The sequence below is a fragment of the Aotus nancymaae genome, unplaced genomic scaffold (assembly GCF_030222135.1).
Source record: "Aotus nancymaae isolate 86718 unplaced genomic scaffold, 86718_ANA_hifiasm-v0.15.2.pri h1tg000016l, whole genome shotgun sequence".
NCBI lineage: Eukaryota > Metazoa > Chordata > Mammalia > Primates > Aotidae > Aotus > Aotus nancymaae.
This window is the reverse complement of record NW_026988428.1, coordinates 2,222,974-2,246,426: the sequence shown is the minus strand read 5'-3', so window position 1 is coordinate 2,246,426 and position 23,453 is coordinate 2,222,974. Positions and strand designations below refer to the sequence as shown.

General features: G+C 42.8%; 1 protein-coding gene and 1 non-coding gene across 5 annotated transcripts; both read left to right on the top strand.

Annotated features, from left to right (window-relative positions):
• The first annotated feature begins 14,720 nt into the window (after positions 1-14,720).
• Positions 14,721-23,159, top strand: SLC25A3 (solute carrier family 25 member 3). 4 transcript variants are annotated; one of them, XM_012469293.3, is made up of 8 exons: positions 14,721-14,820; positions 15,041-15,201; positions 16,756-16,877; positions 19,481-19,660; positions 20,298-20,479; positions 21,291-21,463; positions 22,616-22,726; positions 22,813-23,159. In XM_012469293.3, exons 2-8 carry the CDS (start codon positions 15,045-15,047, stop codon positions 22,971-22,973), a joined length of 1,086 nt encoding a protein of 361 aa, XP_012324716.1. In that variant the 5' UTR covers positions 14,721-14,820; positions 15,041-15,044; the 3' UTR covers positions 22,974-23,159. The 4 variants fall into 4 exon arrangements, with proteins under 4 accessions (XP_012324716.1, XP_012324714.1, XP_012324715.1 ...); XM_012469291.3 differs by lacking the exon at positions 16,756-16,877 and adding an exon at positions 16,459-16,583; XM_012469292.3 differs by lacking the exon at positions 16,756-16,877 and adding an exon at positions 16,459-16,583 and having other exon boundaries at positions 14,804-14,820; positions 15,045-15,201.
• LOC135275537 (small nucleolar RNA SNORA53) lies at positions 20,974-21,219 on the top strand. Its single transcript, XR_010343159.1, has one exon. It is a non-coding gene; the product is annotated as a small nucleolar RNA SNORA53 (small nucleolar RNA).
• Positions 23,160-23,453: the final 294 nt, after the last annotated feature.

Sequence of the window (23,453 nt, the reverse complement as noted above, 5' to 3'; positions counted from 1 at the left end):
TGGCACAATCTTGGCTCACCACAACCTCCGCCTCCCAGGTTCAAGCGATTCTCCTGCCTCAGCCCCCTAAGTAACTGGGATTCCAGGCATGCACCACCACACCCATCTAATTTTGTATTTTTAGTAGAGACAGGGTTTCTCCATGTTGGTCAGCCTGGTCTCAAACTCTTGACCTCAGATGATCCGCCTGCCTCAGCCTCCCAAAGTGCTGGGATTACAGGCACGAGCCACCGCGCCCTACCCAGTAAACATCTTAATAGTCAAAACATATCTCTGACTTCTTTTTTAATTACTCTGGAACCATTGTCATAAAGCGAATTCCCAAACCTTTCATCAAATTTTTCAAGATATGTGGCATTACCTTGCCTTGTTTCTGATTTGCTTTTTTCAGTGATATTTCTTTTCTTTTTTAGATTGAGTTTCACTCTTATTGCCCAGGCTGGAGTGCAGTGGTGTGATCTTAGCTCAATGCAACCTCTGTTTCCCAGGCTCAAGAGATTCTCCTGCCTCAGCCTCCCAAGTAGCTGGGATTACAGGCGTGTGCCACCACACCCAGCTAATTTTTGTATTTTTAGTAGAGACAGGGTTTTACCATGTTGGCCAGGTTGGTCTTGAACTCCTGATCTTAGGTGATCCACCCGCCTCGGCCTCCCAGAGTGCTGGGATTACAGGCATGAGACACTGCTCCCAGCGAGATATTTCTTTTCTTTCTTTTTTTTTAAGATGAAGTTTCACTGTCACCCAGGCAGGAGTGCAGTAGTGAGATCTTGGCTTACTGTACCCTCCACCTCCTGGGCTCAAGTGAATCTCCTTCCTCGGCCTCCTGAGTAGTTGGGATAACAAACGCAGCACCATGCCTGGCTTGCTTATTTATTTTTCATATTTTTTGGTAGAAACAGGGTTTCACCATGTTGGCCAGGCTGGTCTCAAACTCTTGACCTCAAGTGATCCGCTGGCCTTGGCCTTCCAAAGCACTGGGATTACAGGTGTGAGCCACCACGCCCAGCTGATTCTTTTCTTTTATTTATTTTTTTTAACTGAGCACTTTTTATATTTATGGCAAACTGGGTAATTTAAACTGCTGTCTTGTTTTACAGGAGGGATACCTCTCTCATACTCATTCCACAGGCTATGTCACTCATGCCTATCTTGGAATCCCTTAGATAGTTGGTTTCAAAACATGGTTGATTATAAGATCTAGGATCTTTTGGCTGGGGATCTTTTATTTTTATTTTTCTGAGATGGAGTATGGAGTCTTGCTCTTGTCACCAAGGCTGGAGTGCAATGACATGATCTTAGCTCACTGCAACCTCTGCCTCCCAGGTTCAAGCGATTCTTCGGCTTCAGCCTCCCAAGTAGCTGGGATTACTGGCAGGCATCACCATGACTGGCTAAGTTTTGTATTTTTAGTGAAGACAGGGTTTTACCATGTTGACCAGGCTGGTCTCGAACTCCTGACCTCAGGTGATCCACCTGCCTCAGCCTCCCAAAGAGCTGAGATTACAGGCATAAGCCACTACGTCTGGCTTTGTCTGGGGATCTTTTAAAAATGGCAGATTCCAGGACACTTCATCAGCCTCAGTAAAATAGAATCTTTTGAAGCCTAAAACCATCTGCATCTTGCCAGGCGCTTTAATGAGAAACCAGATTTGGTGCTGGGCGCAGTGGTGTGTGCCTGTAGTCCCCGCTACTTGGGAGGCTGAGGCTGGAGGATTGCTGGAGTCCAGGAGTTCTGGGTTGTAGTGCACTATGCTGATTGGGTGTCTGCACTAAGTTCGGCATCAATATGGTGACCTCCTGGGAGCGGGGGACCACCAGGTTGCCTAAGGAGGGGTGAACTGGCCCAGGTCGGAAACAGAGCAGGTCAAAACTCCCATGCTGAACAGTAGTGGAATCACGCCTGTGAAGAGCCACTGCACTCCAGCCTGGGCAACATAGCAAGACCCCATCTCTTGGAAAGGAAAAAAATAAAGGAGAAACTAGATTTGGGAAACTACTTGTGATGGCCAGGCCTCACTCGAAAGGTCTCTTGGGTTTATGGACTGTAGCCATTGAGTGACTAAAGTTGCCACATACGCATCTACCTTCTATAGAGACTATTTTAATGTCTGTCGTATCTAGATACACTTCCCCACTAGAGGACAAACACTATTTTATGACTGCAATGACAGAAGATTTCAAGATATCAAGAAGGAAGAAACTGAGCAAACGAATTCACATGCCTATTATTTCCTATAAAATACAATGTCTGCTGGGTGCCATGGCTCATGCCTGTAATCCCGCCACTTTGGGAGACCAAGGCGGGTGGATCACCTGAGGTCAGGAGTTCAAGACCAACCTGTCCAACGTGGTGAAACCCTGTCTCTAGTAAAAATACAAAAAAATTAGCCAGGCACGGTGGTGGGTGCCTGTAATCTCAGCTATTCAGGAGGCTGAGGCAGGAGAATCACTTGAACTCGGGAGGCGGAGGTTGCAGTTAACCGAGATCACACCATTGCACTCCTGGGCAACGGGAGTAAAACTCTGTCTCAAAACAAAGCCAAAAAAAAGCAAAAAAAAGGCGCTGAATATGCAAGAATAGCTTTCATTGCTTTTAGCCCCCTGCACAAACATGGATGAACTCAAGAGTCTGAACCTCAGCCCCAGAGGTGGGGCTGCTCTTAAGGCTGAACTTAGGATACCCTTCAGAAAAAGAATAGGGGTGTTGTGTCTTTCTAACACTGTCCAGAATGGAAATTATGGCCCCATTTAAAAAAATAAAAACAAAGGCCGGGCTCAGTGGCTCATGCCTGGAATCCAGCACTTTGGGAGGCTGAGGCGGGCGGATCACCTGAGGCCAGGAGTTCAAGACTAGCTGGCCAACATGGAGAAACCCTGTCTCTACTAAAAATACAACATTTAGCCAGGCGTGGCGGTGGGCGCCTATAATCCCAGGTAGTTGGGAGACTGAGACAGGAGAATTGCATGAACCCGAGAGGCAGAGAATGCAGTAGCCAAGATCGCGCCACTTCACTTCAGCCTGGGTGAAAGAGCAAAATTCCATCTCAAAAAAAAAAAAAAAGAAAAGAAAACAAAATGAGGCCGAACATAGTCACTCACAACTTTAATCCCAGCATTTTTGGAGGCCGAGGCAGGCGGATCACTTGACTTCAGGAGTTCAAGACCAACCTGGCCAATATGGTGAAACCCCATCTCTACTAAAAATACAAAATATTAGCTGGGTGTGGTAGCCCACACTTGTAATCCCAGCTACTTGGGAGGCTGAGGCAGGAGAATCCCTTGAAACCAGGAGGCAGAGGTTGTAGTGTGCCGAGATCGCCCCACTGCACTCCAAACTGGGTGACAGAGTGAATCTCAGTCTAAAAACAAACAAAAAAACAAACAAACAAGATTCCTAATAATAATAATAATAATAAAAACAATAAACCAAGGTGTTAGTGGGTATTACTCTTTTTTTCCCCTCAGAGTAGATATGAAAAGGGTTATCATGAGGGGCTTTGGTCTGCCTTGCATAATTTGCTAGAGCTGTACCAGGAATTATTTAAGGATTTTCTTGTTATACTCCATGTTAGGAATGATCTTTAAACCTACAAGTTCATCCTTGATCTGTAGCTCTAAGTTTACGCATGTCCGTTGGCAAAGTTCCACTTGAATGTCCTAACATCTCAAATTCTAACAACCTTGACTTTAATCTCTCAAATATGGTTCTGGGTTAGGACTGGCCACAGGGAAATCTGTGAAGATAGGAAGGCGGAAGTGAAGCAGCAGCCATTGCAGTCTGAAGGTCAGTCTAGGCCACTAGGCACATCTCATGCACATTGTTGCTCATCTGCTGCTCACCCTGGTGTGGGGCAGTAGCTGAATCTAGAGTTCTAGATTCAGAGTCCCGGATCTTCTTCAGTTTCTGCAAGTCTGGGTGAGACACAGGTGCAGCGCATGGCTCCTATAAGCACCTGCACCAGGCTCCTGCAGGCATTTGCCTCATTGAGGTGTAGGTGGTAAGAGACAGATGCTCAGTCTAGTTTATCTCCATGGGATCCAGATTCTCTTTGTGGGTTCCAGCTTGTTCCTGCCCACGTTTACTTCATGCCTAGCTTTTCTTCCTAATGGTAAGCAGTACTGATTTATGGAAATTTCAAGACCAATACCAGACACAAAGATATTAGACACTCCTATATAGACCTTTTCCCACACTCACAATTTCATGAGGCCTAACCCCTAAAAAAAATCTCTTATTCCATATGACTTATAATGCTTATACTTTGAAACAGGATAATGTTTCAAAGTCACCTTGAAATAGACAATGTTATTGGACACAATTCCAGGATAACAAAGCTTTAAGAATGGGTTCCTTGAATTTGTTCTGGGTTATCTGAATTAGTTCTCTGATCTGATTATATTTAAACACCTTGCAAGACAACTACCTCAGGGGAGGCCATTACAGATTTAACAAAGAAGAGACTAACCTCCTCAAAGAAGGAAAGGCTGGCCGGCTGTAGTGGCTCACACCTATAATGCCAGCACTTTGGGAGGCCAAGATGGGCAAATCACTAGAGGCCAGGAGTTAATTCGAGACCAGCCTGGCCAACATGGCGAAACCCCATCTCTACAAAAATTAGCTGGGTGTGGTGGCACACACCTGTAATTTCTGCTACTTGAGAGGCTGAGGCAGGAGAATGGCTTGAACCCAGGAGGCAGAGGTTTCAGTGAGCTAAGGTCATGCCACTGCACTTCAGCCTGAGTGACAGAGCAAGACTTTGTCTTAAAAAAATAAAACATAAAAAAAAGAAATAAGGGTGGGTTTTTTTTGTTGTTTTTTAGGTTTTTTTTTTTTTTTTTTTTGAGACGGAGTCTTGCACTGTCACCCAGTCTAGAGTGCAATGGCGTGATCTTGGCTCACTGTAGCCTCTGCCTCCTTGGTTCAAATGATTCTCCTGCCTCAGCCTCCCAAATAGCTGGGATTACAGGCACCTGCCACCATGTCCAGCTAATTTTTGTACTTTTAGTAGAGATGGGGTTTCACCATTTTGGCCAGGCCGGTCTCAAACTCCTGACCTCATGATCCTCCAGCCTTGGCCTCCCAAGGTGCTGGGATTCCAGGCGTGAGCCATCACGACCGATCTGGAAGGGGTGTTTTTACTGCTAAAGGATTCTCAACAGAATTTAGGGATTCAGGATCCTGATGTCATCATAATCTTCCCATGTGACCCTATTCCAAAATTTGGAATTTTACCTTCACTCCAAAAAATGCCCTAACTTTAAGAGGAGACCCTATGAGATTGGAAATTCATTTTGCATTGTAACTCAGATGTTGAGTTTGACTTTTAGAAAGTACAGCCGGATCCAAGATGGCTGATGATTAGCAGCTCGGGCACGTACCTCCCAGTGAAAGCGCAAAGAACGAGAGGACGCCACACTTTCAGACGAATATTAGTTGCTCATGGACCAGGAGATTCCCAGTGGAGGAGCACCACGGGTCGCCAGGGCGACTCTTGTGGCCGGCGTGGCGGTTTTGCTGGTGCCTTAGCACGCCAGTTCTTGGTGCAGACTCCGGAGATTCCCAGACAGAAAAGCACCATCAATCTTAACACCGCTGTTTTGGCCGGCTCAGTGGATTGCTCAGATTTCGGCACAGGGAATCAACAAGTTGGACGTCAGAGACCCAGTTAGAAAGTCGGTAATTATAAAGACGACAGACGGACAAATATATAATGAAGGGAAGAAACCAGCGTAAAAAGGTAGAGAATACTCAAAATCAGAATGCCTCTCCCTCTACAGGGGATTGCAATTCCTCATCAGTAACGGAACAAGGCTTAATAGATTACACGGGTATTCCAATAACAGAAGCAGGTTTCCAAACGTGGGTGATAAGAAACTTCTGTGAATTAAAAGAACTTGTTCTAACCCAATGCAAAGAAACTAAGAACCTTGAAAAAAGGTTTGACGAAATGTTAATGAGAATGGACAATTTAGAGAAGAATATAAGTGAATTGATGGAGCTGAAAAACACAACACGAGAACTTCGCGAAGCATGCACAAGTTTAAACAGTCGAATTGATCAAGTCGAGGGCCAGCTCAGTGAAATGAAACAAGAAGACAAGAATGCAGAAAAAAGGATGAAAAGGAATGAGCAAAGTCTCCAGGAAATATGGGACTATGTGAAAAGACCTAATTTACGTTTGATAGGTGTACCTGAATGTGATGAAGAGAATGAATCCAAGTTGGAAAATACTCTTCAGGATATCATTCAGGAAAATTTTCCCAACCTGGCAAGGCAGGGTAATATTCAACTCCAGGTAATACAGAGAACACCACAAAGATATTCTTCAAGAAGACCAACCCCAAGGCACATAATCGCCAGATTTATTAGGGTTGAAATGAAGGAGAAAATACTAAGGGCAGCCAGAGAGAAAGGTCAGGTTACCCATAAAGGGAAACCTATCAGACTTACAGCAGATCTCTCAGCAGAAACCCTACAAGCCAGAAAAGAGTGGGGACCAATATTTAACATCCTTAAAGAAAAGAACTTTCAACCCAGAATTTCCTATCCAGCCAAACTAAGCTTTATGAGCGAAGGAAAAATTAAATCTTTTGCGAACAAACAAGTACTTAGAGAGTTCACCACCACCAGGCCTGCTTTACAAGAGCTTCTGAAAGAAGCACTATACATATAAAGGAACAACCAATATCAGCCTTTCCAAAAATATATCAAAAAGCAAAGAACTTTAACACAAAAAAAAATTTACATCAACTAATGGGCAAAACAGCCAGCTAGCATCAAACGCCGGTATTAAACTTATATATATTTTAATTGGATAAAAAGCCAAAACCCATCGGTATGCTGCATCCGGGCCCATTTTACATGCAACAATACACAAAGACTCAGAGAGAAGGAGGAAGATTTACCAATCAAACAGAGAGTAAAAATAAACTAATAAACAAAAAGCAGGAGATGCAATTCTCACCTCTGATAAAGTAGACTTTAAAGCAACAAAGATCAAAAGAGGCGAGGAATGACATTACATAATGGCAAAAGGATCAATGCAACAAGAAGAGCTAACGATTCTATAGATCAACGAGATAGAAAATTAACAAGGATATTCAGAACTTGAACTCGGACCCGGAACAAGTAAACTTAATAAACATTTATAGAACTCTCCACTTCAAATACACAAAACATACATTACCACCTCACACCTATTCCAAAGGTGACTATATAATTGGAAGTAAATCACTCCTCAGTAATCGCATAGCATTTCATAGGTTTAAATTAAATATTGGTTGGCTGTTTGTTTGTTATCTTCTTCCCTTATTCCTTCCTGATTACATCATTAAGTATAATTATCAGTATAAAAGAGGTTTTCAATACCCATTACTAAATTGCATTCTAGCCTGGGCAAGAAAGCAATACTTCCATTCTCTCTCCCTCTTTCTTTTCCTTCTCCCTCCTCCCCATTCTCTCTCTCTCTTTCTCTTCCTTTTTCCTCCTTCCTATTCTCTCTCTCTCTTTCCCTTTAAAAAAAAAAAAAAAGAAGAAGAAATCACACTGGAGTAGATGGGCACCTAAAAAAAAAAAAAAAAGAAAAAAAGAAAGTACAGCCTTGCAAATACAGGAAGGGAATAATACAAGCTTTAGTCAGTGATAAAGGCAACAGTGTTGTCTATGGCATGCATTAGCAAAAACAATTTCTTAAATTATAACCTGTAATCCAGTGCCTAAAGAAGTCAAGGTGTTGGGTGACCAAGTGGATTCTTTGGGTTGGTTGGATTAGTCTAATTATGTTGGATAACTGGGGAAAAGAAACTGATAAGCTTAGAGCTTTAACTTCTCAGTTCAACATCAGATAAAGGACCAGAAAGCCTTGACTGCTTTACTGTATCTGCAATGTTGTACTTTCTAAAAATCAAACTCAAAATCTAATTCTGAATTACAATGCAAATTGAATTCCCAGTCTCATAGTATTTCAAGTTAAAGTTAGGGCAATTTTTTGAGCAGAAGTGAGACCAAAAATTTTGGAATAGTGACACCTGGACAAATTATGATGACAATAGGATCATGAACTCCTGTATTCTTTTTTTTTCTTTTTTGAGACAGGGTCTCTGTCACCCAAGCTGGAGTACAGTGGCGCGATCTTGGCTCACTGCTACCTCTGCTTCCCAGGCTCAAGTGATCTTCCTGCCTCAGCCTCTTGAGTAGCTGGGACTGCAGGCTCATGCCACCATGCTTGGCTAATTTTTTTTTTTTTTTTTTTTTTTGTAGAGGCAAGGTTTCCCCATGTTTTCCAGGTGGGTCTTTAATTCCTGGAGTCAAGAGATCCATCTGCCTCGGCTTCCCAAAGTTCTGGGATTACAGGCATGAGCCACCACGCCCAGTCAGAACTCCTACATTCTGTTGAGCCTCCTTTGCCAGTTAAAGGAGCCCTTCCTCTACTGTCTGAGGAGGTTAGTTTCCTTATCCCTGTGAAATTTATAAAGCCTTCACCTGAGGTGGTTGCCTGACGGGATCTGCTGATTCTTCTCAAAACTACTGTTATCACCTCTCATTACTTCTAGACTCCGTTACAGAAGAAGGTCCTAGAGGGTAAGATAAAAAGTGTGTGCCAGGCATGGTGGTTCACACCTGTAATACCAACACTTTGGGAGGCCAAGGCAGTCTGATCACCTGAGGTCAGGAGTTCAAGACTAGCTGGCCAACATGGAGAAACCCTGTCTCTACTAAAAATACAACAATTAGTCAGGCGTGGTAACGTGCGCCTGTAATCCCAGCTACTAGGAAGGCTGAGGCAGGAGAATCACTTGAACCCGGGAGGCGGAGGTTGCAGTGAGCTGAGATCTCTCCAGTGCACTCCAGCCTGGGTGACAGAGCAATACTCTGTCTCAAAAAAACAAAACCAAAACCAAAAACAAAAAGGTGTGCGAGATTTCTATTAACAGAAACCTGGGCAACATATGTGGGGATGGAGACTAAGAATGTTGGGTGGGGTGTGTGGTAGTCAGCCTCTAGGATGGCCCCACCGATCCCCACCTCTTTTCCCACACTGTATCTGGATTGGTTTGTGTGACCAATAGAATACAGCAGAAGTGATGGTGTGTCACTTCTGAGGTTCGGTTATAAAGGACGCTGCAGCTTCTGCCTTGGTTGCTCTCCTTCTTTCTTGATTTACCCACTCTGAGGAAGCAATGTCATGAGCAGCTCTGTGGTGAGGACCACTTGTCCAGGAACTGAAGTTTTCTGCCAATAGCCAAGTCAGAGAGCTTGGAAGCAGATCCCCCAGCCCTGGTCTATTCTCTAAAGACCCCAGTCCCACCTGATGGTTTGACTAAAACCTCATGAGTGATCCTGAGCCAGGACCACTCAACTAAGCCACACCCACTTTCCTGACCCTCAGAAAATGGGAGCTGATAAGTGTTTGTTGTATGCCCATAAGTTTTGGGGTAATTTGAGAGCTTGTTTGGAGGTTCTAGCAGGGGAGCATAGCTACTTATATACCTTTGACTGAAGAATAGTCCTCCTCTATCGGGGAAAGTTCGTCTTCTTTGACCTAGCACACAGCTTTTGGAGGGACGCACATGGAGCAGTGAGGGAAGAAGGGGACATGAGCTTAGGCAGCCAGATCAGCCGAAGCAACCCTGGCCATCGATGGGGTGACACACGTCACAGCCAGATCGCCCTTATATCATTTTGGGGTAATTTGATAGGCAGCAAAAACTAAAACAGAATAGAAGGAATATAATAGTAGATCAAGCCAAATTTATTAATATGGGTACAGTACACAGAGTGTCTCAATGCATTGTTTTCATTCAAATGGCTGGGAGTGACTCTAATGGTCTGGCTGAAATTTAAATTCAATGGTGGCCTATACTAAATGAAATTAAAAAGCCAGACTTCCTTGGTATACCAGATAGGAAGGTATTGACAAAGACTCTCCTTGATCTAACTTTAGTCAGGCTTCTCTGAAACCTTTTTTGACTAGGCCCCATCTTGGGGCGTGTCCACCAAAAGCCCAGTCATAGCAAGAATCCCCCACCCTTGACATCTAATCACCCTCCATATTTGATCAAATTCTTCATCTTCCACTTTCCCCAAGGTGATATCTGATCACTCTGGTTTGCCTTCAGCAAGAATCTTATTAGATTTGTTTAGCACAAGTTATCCTACCCTTTTAGTAATTTTCTATACATTGGCACTCTCCCCCCATCCTGCTCCTTGGCTATAAATTCCCACTTATTTTTGTTGCATTTGGAGTAGAGCCCAATCTCTCTCACCCACTGCAAAACCCTATTGCAGCTCTTCCTACCGCTATCATAATAGTTCTGAATAAAATATGCCAAATCTGTTTAACAAGCGTCAGAATAATTGTTTTCTTTAATAGTGTCCAAAAGTTTAGAGATATTACAATGCTGGAATAGATTTATTATTTTAAGATATTCTTGGCCAGGCGTGGTGGCTCACGCCTATAATCCAAGCACTTTGGAGGCCAAGGCGGGCGGATCACCTGAGGTCGGGAGTTCAAGACCAGCCCAACATGGTGAAACCCTGTCTTTATTTAAAAAAAAAAAGATATTCTCATCTACCTCCTAATTTTCTCAAGAGTCCAGAGGACAATCCTTTATCAAGGGCATGAGAAATACATTCATAAGAAAAGCCCCAGTATTCTATGTAGTAGCCATTCACTGTAGACCTGGAATGATGATGAGAATTGCTATCATTAAACTGGGGCTCCCTAAATTCAGTGGGCTTCTAGGATAGAGGGTGATCTTTACTTACCAAAGACCAGTCCAGGCATGGTTACTATAATGGACAACAGAAGCAATAGTCAGAATGGTTTGATCTGCAGAGATCTTTGGCATTGCCTAATGGATCATGGTGTCCTTAGAACTAAAATAAATGAACAGCCTAGTAAGTTAGTTATGTGTAAGTGAAAAGACTCCTGATCTGGTGAACAGAAGTCTGATTTGAATCTCCATAGTGGAGAGTTACGGTCTTTCAGGCAATTTCCCTACTTGTGTCAGGTCAGAGGCCCAGAGTCTCTTGAATATTAAGGAGGCCAAGCCCCTTGTCTTAGTCCATACCTGCTGTGGTAACATCACCCAAAGAGGGACAAAAGGATTTTGTATCCTTTTTTGGGGAGAAATAGCATGTTCACAATTGTCCAAAGGACAGCTGCATCATGTTAGGTTAGGCCTGACTTTGCTCTTTTTATCTGGAAGTTAAATATGGTTACAAGAGGTGTTCATTGATGCCGTGTTGACAACAGACTGTGGTGCTTTTTCTGTTGCTGTTGTTATGTAGTTTTAATTTCATAATCATAAACGTGACTCTGCAATCCAGCTAGGCATGGAAGGGAACAAGGAAAACAAAGAACCCAAAGGGAACTGCAGTGAGAGCACAAAGAGTCGAGGATACTGCGAGCAAATGGAATGGAAGGTGCTCTCCTGAGCTACGGAAGGAATGGGCTGGTAGTTAAGATAAAACACAGGTCAAACTTATTAGAGTTGTCCACAGTCAGCAATGGTCATATTCTTGCTGGTCTTGCCATCCCTGGACCCAAAGCACTCCATGGCCTCCACAATATTCATGCCTTCTTTCACCCTTCCAAAGACCACACGCTTGCCATCCAGCCACTCTGTCTTGGCAGTACTGGGAACCGTTTGTGTTGGGTCCAGCATTTGCCATGGACAAGATGCCAGGACCTGTATGCTTCAGGATGAAGCTCTCATCATCAAATTTCTCCCCATAGATGGACTTGCCACCAGTGCCATTATGGAGTGTGAAGTCACCACCCTGACACATGAACCCTGGAATAATTCTGTGAAAGCAGGAATCCTTAAACCCAAATCCTTTCTCTCCAGCGCTCAGAGCATGAAAGTTTTCTGCTCTTTGGAACCTTGTCTGCAAACAGCCCGAAGGAGATACGGCCCAAGGGCTCGATGTCGGAGAACACGGTGGGGTTGATCACGGCTGATAGTACAGGGCTCCTGGCGGCAGTGGTGTCTGCAAAGCCCTGTGGTGCTTTTTTACTGTGTCAATTTAGCTAGGCTAGAACCACATTTCCTAGATTCCTTTCCCTGTCTAGTTTTGGGTTAAGGTTAGCTATAAGAGAAATCTGTGCAATTTGGAAGGCAAAAGTGGAGCAACAGTCATTACATTCTGAAGGTCCCCAGCTCTTACATGGGGTAGAAGCTGGGCCTGCAGCTCCTTCAGCTACCACTGGATCTTCTAGATCAAATTCTCTGAGTTCTGGACCACAAGCATGTGCAGCCCCATGGTGAAGGGTACCAGCTGTTCCAGCTGAAAAAAATATGCAGCAAAGGGACACAGTATTATCTGGTGCTAGGGGAAGGGAATAGGAAGATTATATATTTTTATATAATATTTGTTTTTTTCATGACAAAGGATTTTTAAATTAGAGTAGTAACATAAAGTTGAATTAACCAGAAAAGAGAGAGAGAAAGACCAGACCCTTCCATGACTGCCTCTGTCTATCTATATAAGATCAGACTCCTCAGTCTGGTATTTGAGGCCCTGCACAATCAGGTGCTAGTGTACTTTTTTAAACTTTTTTTTTGTTTTTTGTTTTTTTTCTTTTTTGAGATGGAGTTTCACTCTTGTCATCCAGGATGGAGTGCAATGGCTTGATCTTGGCTCACTGCAACCTCTGCCTCCCAGGTTCAAGTGATTCTTCTGCCTCTGCCTCAGCCTCTCGAGTAGCTGGGACTACAGGTGTGCGCCACCCGCCCAGCTAATTTTTGTATTTTTAGTACAGACAGGAGGATTTCACCATGTTGGTCAGGATGGTCTCAATCTGTTGACCTCATGATTCCCCTGCCTCAGCCTGCCAAAGTGCTGAGATTACAGGCGTGAGCCACCACATCCAGCCTACTTTCTTGACTTTATCTGTCACTACTTCCCTTCCTGTGCCCTCCACTCTGGAATTCTTCCTGGGACTCTGGGACTTAGTTGGGCCAGAGGGCTGGGTCTGGGGTAGGGTTGCTAAGAGAGTGCCATGATGCTGCAGCCTCAGAGCTAATTTTTTTTTTTTTGAGACAGAGTCTCACTCTGTCACCCAGGCTGGAGTGCAGTGGTATGATCTGAGATCACTATAACCTCCACCTCCCGGGTTCAAGTGATTCTTCTGCCTCAGCCTCCTGAGTAGCTGGTACTACAGACACACCTCACCACGCCCAGCTAATCTTTTTTTTTTTTTGTAATTTTAGTAGAGATGGGGTTTCACCATATTGGCCAGGCCGGTCTTGAACACCTGACCTGGCTATCCGCCTGCCTTGGCCTCCCAAAGTGCTAGGATTACAGGTGTGAGCCACCGCGCCCCGCCTAGAGCTAATGTTTTTTTTAAGGGAACATCTGCTGTAGACTTTTAGACGTTATCTCATTGAGTTCTCATAGACTGCAAAATAAGTATTACTCCAGTCCAGAACCAGCCAGAATTTGCAGGGTCCAGTGCAAAATAAAAAATGCGTAGCCCCTTGTTCATAAATTTATTAAGAATGTCAAGCTGGGCATGGTGGCTAACGCCTGTAATCCCAGCACACTGGGAGGCCAAGGCGGGTGGATCACCTGAGGTCAGGAGTTTGACGCCAGACTGGCCAACATGAGGAAACCCCGTCTTTACTAAAAATACAAATATTAGCAGGGCGTAGTGGTGCACGCTGGTGGTCTCAGCTACTCTGGAGGCTGAGACAGGAGAATCGCTTGATCCCGGGAGGCGGAGGTTGCAGTGAGCCGAAATGGCTCCATTGCACAAAGCAAGACTCCGTCTCAAAAAATAAAAAAAATAAAATAATAAAATTCAAAATGACATAAGAGCATTAAACTAAGTGTAAGGCCATGCGTGACTGTACCAGTGTGAACCTTTGAGGCCAGTCCCACCCCAGTCTTACATCTAAGGAACAGGTTCACAGAGATGAAGTAAATTCCCAAGGTTACTTTGTCAAGAGCTGGGAAAATATAAGAGCCAAAGTCTAACGGTTTGAACCCCTACTAAACTCTCTGCAACTAAACTACACCCCTCCCTGTTGAGCTGAATCTAATGAAGCCTTCCTAAATGTATTAAGCACACACAGCACCGTCTACAATCAGTCACTTTCAGTAGTTCATCCCTGTAACACCTCAGGTGTTGAATGTTTCTACGTGTTCTATTTCAACGTGTTCTAGACTATTGTGGTAAAGCGGCAAGCTGTCTTAAGACTTCTTACTGCACATTTCCTTTTAAAATACTCTCCAGAAGTCTGATGAAAAATGCAGACATACCTATGTTTAATGTCAATGGATGGAACTTCTTTTAAAAAGTACTGTAATGGCAGAAGTTGTGATCCAAAATACTGCAGTGATGTTCTAACTCGAACACCTAAATATATCATCAAGCATTCGTATTTTGCTTTTTTTTTTTTTAAGTGACTACTAGATACTGTGATTCACTTTAGAGAACTGAAGTCTGGGGTCAACGAGAGACACCTGAAGGTGAAGGGACAAAGCGAGTAGGACAAGAGCCCGCGCCCGACACCTACCAGAAAAAAAATACGACCCGGAACGCGCGCCTGCGCAGAACGAATTCTCCTGCGCACAAGCCGGGCCGGAAGAGCTGGGGTGGCAGGGGCGGGAATAAGGTTGCTAGGAGAACGCGATGACGCTACGGGCTCGGCGCCCTTCTCCACCAATGGGCGACGCATGCTTTCAGTGACGCCCTTGTGCGTCACGCTGACGACGCGCGAAGGGCACACATCTTAGGGCCCGGAGGACGTTCGGCCTCTGTTAGCAGCAACCTTTCCGAGGGAGTGGTTGGGTGACCGCCATCTTAGGGAGTGAGTGTGGCCGGGCTTTCCCCTGTGGCGGGTGTGGGGAGCGGAGCCTAGAGCCCCTGTGGGGCCGCTGCTTTGGCGGTGGGCCCAGCCTTCGAAGGCCTCCGTGACCTCTTCAAGGGCGCGGAGGCGGGAAGGAAAAGGCCGGGGTTGGAGTCCGAGGGCGCCGGTAACATTAACCGGCGCCTTGCCTATCCTCTAACCGCCGCTCCCTCTTCCCCAGAAAGATGTTCTCGTCCGTGGCGCACTTGGCGCGGGCGAACCCCTTCAACGCGCCTCATCTGCAGCTGGTGCATGATGGCCTTGCGGACCTCCGCAGCAGCCCTCCGGGGCCCACAGGCCAGCCCCGCCGCCCTCGCAACCTGGCAGCTGCTGCCGTGGAAGGTGAGATCAGACCCTGCCCAATACAGTCGTGTGGTGTACTCGTGGTCCGCCCAACCTTGGAGACCTGGACCCGGCTTGGAAGGACGGGGAAGGACAAGTCCAGCCCCGTCCACCGTGTACGGCGCCCAGTTACTTGCCCTGGGATATCGGCCTTGTCCACCCTAGGCGGGTGTCGGATCCTTGGCCCTCCCTCAAGGGCGTGGAAGGGCTGAGGCCCAGTGTCCCTTCGTGACCTCCATGTCCCCGAGGGAAGAGAGGCCGTGACTAGCTCCTTACCTTCTCTGCGGTGAGCCTGTTTGGTCAGCCGACCAAGTATTGGGTAGTCTCCTTCCCAAACTACTGACCACCCATAGTTCTACTAACTATTTTTCCTGCCCTTTGATTTGACCTTAGTTTTCTTAAAAATCGTCCTTTCCTAAGGTTTATATTCGTCGACGCCAGGTCAGTCATTTTTGCACTTAATTACGTATGAGATAACTGAGGAGGCAGCTTACAGCCCTACATAGGCAATAGAAAGGAGATGATTGATGGGCATCCCTTTGGTGTGATTATCTCTTGGGATTTTTGGTGGTTGGCCTGGGCTTTAATTTAATTGTGTTTTAAATCCTAGTGAAGTATGTGCATACAGAGAAACCTGAAAACCAAATTTTAGGAGTCCTGAGAGTGTTATCTACGTTAGTGCCTGTAAAACCCAAAGATTTTTTTTTCTTTAAATCATTCATGTGCTTCTGTTATGTCTTTAGTATGGATTAAAAGTCCTTACTTACACTATTACTGTGTCGTTCACTTTAAAAGTTAAAGCTAACATTTGTGTGTTAAATGTATTTGACTGCAGGAATTTATGTGTACCTGTTTTTTTATGTTATAGGTAGTGGCTAGGATAAACATTGAAGTTGTTTGCAAGCCTTTTACATGTCGAGTGATCTTTCTGAGTTTCATTTGTACTCTGAAATGTGCTCTTACCAGTGGCTAATAATTCAAAGTTTGACTTTAATTGTAAAAGCCCTTAATGCAGAAACCTTTTTTCCAAAATTAATATGGCAGAATACAAGTTATTAAAGTAACAGATACAGAACCCCCATAATTTTTAAATACTCTGGTTTTGGCAGTGAATTTTTTTTAAGCCACTTAATTGTGGCCAAAGCTACTCATCTGTGATAACAATATTTCACCGGAAAACAGTTTTCTTTCATTCCAGTGGCCTTAGTCGTCTCTGAAGAAATACTTACCTGATTTTTTTTTTCTCCAATCAAACAGAGCAGTATAGCTGTGACTATGGATCTGGCAGATTCTTTATCCTTTGTGGACTTGGAGGAATTATTAGCTGTGGCACAACACATACAGCATTGGTTCCTCTAGATCTGGTTAAATGCAGAATGCAGGTTTGTTTTGCATGCTGGACTAGAGCATATTGAAGCATGACTGACTGTTAAGTTGTAAGATATAGTCATCTACTAACAAGCTGTGTGGAAACCTAACTGTCCAGGAGGTAAGTTTATGACCAGTAACATGAGTTTTATATTAAAATGCATGGTGTGTCTTCTCTTACTACAGAGTACAGTTGTGAATTTGGCTCCGCGAAGTATTATGCACTGTGTGGCTTTGGTGGGGTCTTAAGTTGTGGTCTGACACACACTGCTGTCGTTCCCCTGGATTTAGTGAAATGCCGTATGCAGGTTTGTATTGAGATGATAACATTGAAAGTATCTTTCATGTGACTTCAAATAAAATCTTAAAGCACTTCACAAATGAGAATTTGAAGACATCACAACTGCTAGAAACTTCAGTAGGAAACCAAACTAGAATTTTTTTAAATTTGTGGTCTTCATTTTAATTAGTGTTTTAAATCCAGTACATTTTTGTGTGAGTAAATTATTCACTCTTAGACACTGGCTGTAAATGGCTCTTTGCTGCAGCTCTTCACTTCTGGTCAGAGTTCTTCAAGCTTACTAGTGCCCTGAATAATCACTTTACAAGCAGCTGTGTGTTGGAATGGGTAAACAAGTCTGTGTATTATGTGAAGTAATGATGTCCTTTATCTACTAATAAGACCAAGGCAAAGAGCACATGTAGATTTCTTTAAAATTCTCTTAATACCTTAATATGAAAATTTTGTCTGATTAGCCTCTTGTATATTTACATAAAAATTTTAAATAATTTGCATATCTTTTAATTAAGATTATTGAAACAAAAATAGTAAGACAACAAAAATTTATTTTTTCCAAACAGGATTAGAAGTTTACTTACCTAAAAGAGAAAGGAATTTGAAATATTAGGAGAGAGAGGAAGGTGATGTATACCACCCCTTCTAGTACTGGCAGAAATAGTGAGATAAGCTTTTCACCCCAGTAGTTAATATAAAGGATATGAACTGTACCTTTGCTAAAACATCTTATGCATATCTCTTGAAGTGAATTTAGTTTATGTGCCTTTTTTAAACTTTTAAACTTGTATTTAGTTTGTTTAGTGTTCACAAAACTTTATGCTATAAGCTACTTAAAAAACTAGCCTCATGCCTGCAATCCCAGCACTTTGGGAGACTGAGGCAGGTGGATCACAAGGTCAGGAGATGGAGACCATCCTGGCCAACATGGTGAAACCTTGTCTCTACTAAAATACAAGAAATTAGCCAGATGTGGTGGCAGGCACCTGTAGTCCCAGCTGCTCTGGAGGCTGAGGCAGGAGAATCACTGAATCCAGGAGGTGGAAGTTGCGGTGAGCTGAGATTGCACCACTGCACTCCAGCCTGGCGACAGAGTGAGACTCCGTCTCAAAAAAAAAAAAGAAAGAAAGAACTAGGCATATGCTAGGAATACCGATATATCTATTATCTAGACGGTAGCCTTTAAAAAGTAGTAGGAAGTGGACCAGGCATAGTCGCCCACACCTGGAATGCCAGCACTTTGGATGGCTGAAGTGGGCAGGTCATTTGAGGTCAGGAGTTTGAGACCAATCTAGCCAACATGGTGAAACCCCGTCACTACTAAAAATACAAAAATTAGTCAGGTGTGGTGGCGGGTGCCTTTAATCCCAGCTAATTGGGAGGCTGAGGCAGGAGAATCGCTTGAATCCAGGAGGTGGAGGTTGCAGTGGGCTGAGATCGCACCACAGCACTCTGACTTGGGTGACAGAGCAAGGCAAAAAAAAAAACCCAGAAAAGTAGTAGGAGTTGGCTAGTAAGAAATTTCTTAAGGATCAGTTTTATTATGTATTTTTGTTGAAATTTTTTATCCACTTAACTGTCGCTCCAAGACTTTGGTTTGACACAGAAAGCTAGACCTTAGTGGTCAAAAGTTTCTATTTATTTTATTTTTTTAATTAATTAATTTATTAATTAATTTATTTATTTAAGATAGGGTTTCACCATGAAGGCCAGGCTGGTCTTGAACTCCTGACCTCAGGTGATCCACTCACCTTGGCCTCCCAAAGTGCTAGGATTACAGGCGTGAGCCACTGCGCCCAGCCTTATTTTTTTTTTATTTACTTATTTTTAATTTTTGAAATTTTATTTATTTATTTATTTATTTATTTTTTAAGACAGGGTTTCACCATGTTGGCCAGGCTGGTCTTGAACTCCTGACCTCAGGTGATCCGCCCGCCTCGGCCTCCCAAAGTGCTGAGATTACAGGTGTGAGCCACCGCGCCCGGCCAAAAGTTTCATTTATAAAAGTAATCATAGAGGCTGGGCGTGGTGGCTCACGCCTGTAATCCCAGCACTTTGAGAGGCTGAGGCGAGCGGATTGCCTGAGCTCAGGAGTTGGAAACCAACCTGGGCAACATGGTGAAACCCCGTCTCTATTAAAAAGTAATCACAGATAATCAGCTGATAATGCAGTGAACTTGTACAGTAGTCCTCCCCCTTATCCACACAGGCTGTGTTCCAGGATGCCCTGTGAATGTCTAAAACCTCAGTACCACACCTGATGTATACTTTGTTACTATACACACACATCTTTAATAAAGTCTAATTTATAAATAGGCACAGTAAAATACTAACAAGAACTAACAGTTATAAGCATAAACTGTAATAATAGTTATATGAATGTAGTTCCTCACTCAAAATATCTTAATATTTTCAGATGTCAGTTGACCTTGGGTAACTGAAGCCACAGAAAATGAACCCCTGGATAAGGGGGAACTACTGTATTTACCTTTTGTTTAGTTGCTGAAATTTATTATAGAACCCAAACAAAAATAATCATGAGATTAGATTTTCATGTTAGGTTTTTATGTTAACTGTTTGGTGCATTTAATTTTTTTTTTCTTGTTTTAAATAAAGGTGGACCCCCAAAAGTACAAGGGCATATTTAACGGATTCTCAGTTACACTTAAGGAGGATGGTGTTCGTGGTTTGGCCAAAGGATGGGCTCCGACTTTCATTGGCTACTCCCTGCAAGGGCTCTGCAAGTTTGGATTTTATGAAGTCTTTAAAGTCTTGTATAGCAACATGCTTGGAGAGGTATGTAATTAACTTTGAAATTGAATGTCCCGAGTGTTTAAGACCAAAAAGGTTCTTGGATTGTCCGTCCTGCCTTCTTTTAGCACTGAAGAAAATGGTCCTACAGAGTGAGCAACATGTCTTAAATCATAAGCCTGTTTTGGCAGAGACAGGTTGAGAAATAAAATGTATTTCATTAAATTACAGTTCTCTTTTTAATATACTATCTTGTTTTCTAAGTAAGTTGGATTTTGAGGTTTTTAGAGAAGGGCTTTTGGGACTCCTTTGTGTGGTTCCAGGGCTAACTCATGGTATCTAGATATTTTATTTTTTATTTTTAAAGATGGGGTTTCACCATACTGGTCAGGCTGGTCTTGAACTCCTGACCTCAGGTGATCTGCCTGCCTCAGCCTCACAAAGTGCCAGGATTACAGGTGTGTAAACCACTGTGCCCAGCTGCATTTAGATATTTTTTAAACGTTCACATTGTTCACCAAACACGTGTTTGGTTAATGAGGTTATGAGAGACCACATATATATTCCATATCATCATGTGTTACTTTATAAAATGTCCGAAGTTTAGTTTTCTACAACTGTCACTTCAATTGAAAACCAACACAACAGCAATTCATGTCCTTGCTTGTGTTTTGGATTTTAGGAGAATACTTATCTCTGGCGCACATCACTATATTTGGCTGCCTCTGCCAGTGCTGAATTCTTTGCTGACATTGCCCTGGCTCCTATGGAAGCTGCTAAGGTTCGAATTCAAACCCAGCCAGGTTATGCCAACACTTTGAGGGATGCAGCTCCCAAAATGTATAAGGAAGAAGGCCTAAAAGCGTAAGTAAACAAATTTATACTATAAAAGTACTTATTTTGAGTGAACCTTTTTTTTTTTTGAGACAGAATTTTGCTCTTGTTGCCCAGGCTGGAGTGCAATGGTACAATCTTGAATCACCGCACCTCTGCCTCCCGGGTTCAAGCAATTCTCCTGCCTGGGCCTCCCAAAGTACTGGGATTATAGGCATGAGCCACTGCGCCTGGCTGTGAACTTCATTTTTTAATATTAAGCCTACCAGGCTTTTTAAAAGGACTATTATAACATTTAATGTTTATTTATCTGTATATAGAACATAAACTTGAGAGTTAGAGATAAATTAATACATGGTTTGAGCTCTGGACTGAGGTTTTTTTTTTTCCTAAAGTAAGGACCATTTGTCAGTCTACAAATGACTTGATATTTGGCCTAAACATTTACTATTAACTTTTAGGGAGGGCTTGTTAGAATCCTTGTGATCTATTCACAGTTAAGAATTTCTGTGTAGTCAGACCACAACATGCTTCCTTAGATCCACCTTTGTGGATGAATCTTGAACTGAGTTCTACTTGTAAACTTACTGTTTCTTGTGGTTCCAGTCAAAGAAACATCCAGCAACTTTTTTGGTTGTATAGTCAAAGGTGCTTGAGTCATTGGCATGTGAGAGAAATATACCTGCATGTTAGTCTAATGTTCTGATAGAAATGACATGCATTTATGCTGCCATTTTTTACTATCAGGACTCGACTTGTGTGCGGACACTTCTGTTAATAATGAAAATCTCTGATAGATGAGTATATGCAACTGGGTAAAACAAGTCTCTTGATTTCCTAGATTCTACAAGGGGGTTGCTCCTCTCTGGATGAGACAGATACCATACACCATGATGAAGTTTGCCTGCTTTGAACGTACTGTTGAAGCACTGTACAAGTTTGTGGTTCCCAAGCCCCGCAGTGAATGTTCAAAGCCAGAGCAGCTGGTTGTAACATTTGTAGCAGGTTACATAGGTATGAATGAATTACTTATAACACACTTACCTGAAATTACTGATAAATAATCATTTCCATTATTGGCCTTTTTTGAGAGAGAAAAATATTCCAAAGGTTATAAAGCAGGTTTTTTTGTTTTTGTTTTTTTGAGGCGTAGTCTTGCTCTGTTGCCCAAGCTGGAGTGCAATGGCGTGATCTTAGCTCACTGCAACCTCCACCTCCCGGGTTCAAGCCATTCTCCTGCCTCAGCCTCCTGAGTAGCTGAGACTACAGGAATGCACTGCCACACCCGGCTGATTTTTATATTTTAGTAGAGATGGGGTTTCACCATGTTGACCAGGCTGGTCTCAAACTCCTGACCTTAGGTGATCCTGCCTGCCTTGGCCTCCCAAAGTTCTGGGATTACAGGTGTGAGCCATCGCTCCCGGCCTATAAAGCAGTTTTATCTTCCCATAACATTTTACATGCTTTTTAGGATTCATAAATACTTGCTAACTAGTTTCTAAAAGGGTGGTTTTATGCAATGTCATTATTAGGCCTGGGAATGTATTTTTTTTCTTTTTTTTTTTTTCATTTTGACATGACAAGTTCCATTTTTCAGTACAGCTTTTTTCTTTTTTTTCTTTTTTTTTTTTCTTTTCTAAGATGGAGTATCACTCTGTTGCCCAGGCTGGAGTGCAGTGGTGTGATCTCTCTCTGCTCACTGCAACCTCCGCCTCCCAGGTTCAAGCCATTCTCCTGCCTCAGCCTCCCGAGTAGCTGGGACTACTGGTATGCGCCATCATACCTGGCTAATTTTTGTATTTTTAGTAGAGATGGGGTTTCACTGTGTGGCCAGGCTGGTCTCGAACTCCTGACCTTGTGGTCCACCCGCCTCAGCTTCCCAAAGTGCTGGGATTATAAGCATGAGCTGTCGCGTCCAGCCTGGTTTAGTTTATTCTGAATTTTATACAGAAAGTATTGACTAAAATCTGAAGAAAAAAAAACAAAAACTTAAAAGATTGTTCTGTTTTACATAAGGTAGATGGCTTGATAACTGTACCCATTTAACTCTGAGTCTGATTTTTATTTTAGAACTAAAAAAATTATTTTAGTCAGAAAAATTATTATTGGCTATGTGAATTTTTATTTTTAACTGGCACTGTATGGGATCCTTTATCTTTTTTCTAGCTGGAGTCTTTTGTGCAATTGTTTCTCACCCTGCTGATTCTGTGGTATCTGTGTTGAATAAAGAAAAAGGTAGCAGTGCTTCTCAGGTCCTCAAGAGACTTGGATTTAAAGGTAGGATGATGTTTTTTTCTTGAAAGAAAGAACAGCATGTTTTAGATATGTTGCATTTTTTCATTTGTGTTTCCTGTTTGAACCAGGTGTGTGGAAAGGACTGTTTGCCCGTATCATCATGATTGGTACTCTGACTGCATTACAGTGGTTTATCTATGACTCTGTGAAGGTCTACTTCAGGCTCCCTCGCCCTCCTCCACCTGAGATGCCAGAGTCTCTGAAGAAGAAGCTTGGGTTAACTCAGTAGATAGATCAAAGCAAATGTGGACTGAATCTGCTTGTTGATCAGTGTTGAAGAAAGTGCAAAGGAACTTTTATATATTTGACAGTGTAGGAAATTGTCTATTGTCTATTCCTGATATAATTACTGTAGTACTCTTGCTTAAGGCAAGAGTTTCAAATTTACTGTTAAAATAAACCCAACTCTTCGTGATTTGCCTGTGACTTATTTTAAAAACTTTTTTAAAAAAGATTTAGCTTTAAAATAGTTGGAAAGAATGAAGTATAAGCTAAGGAAAAAATACAAAACAGACCATTGTTGGTTGAATATTTCAGTTGCTATTCATAAATTGTCATATGTCTCAAGTTTTATCACACAAGAAAGTTCCTGTATTTTTAGGAAAGCAGACTTTAAGTTTCTAAAAACTTGATTTAATTATAGTTAAATATGTATAATCATTTGTGGTTATTTTGGCAAGTCAATGTCAGTGTATACTTACATTTTTGC

What these genes read in the sequence shown, in the direction of transcription:
- SLC25A3 (XM_012469291.3), top strand. Translation starts at nt 15,045, where the DNA reads ATGTTCTCGTCCGTGGCGCACTTGGCGCGGGCGAACCCCTTCAACGCG. An exon ending in AAGGAAGAAGGCCTAAAAGC is followed by an intron (nt 20,480 to 21,290) that starts GTAAGTAAACAA and finishes TTGATTTCCTAG; the next exon opens with ATTCTACAAGGGGGTTGCTC. An exon ending in CAAGAGACTTGGATTTAAAG is followed by an intron (nt 22,727 to 22,812) that starts GTAGGATGATGT and finishes TGTTTGAACCAG; the next exon opens with GTGTGTGGAAAGGACTGTTT.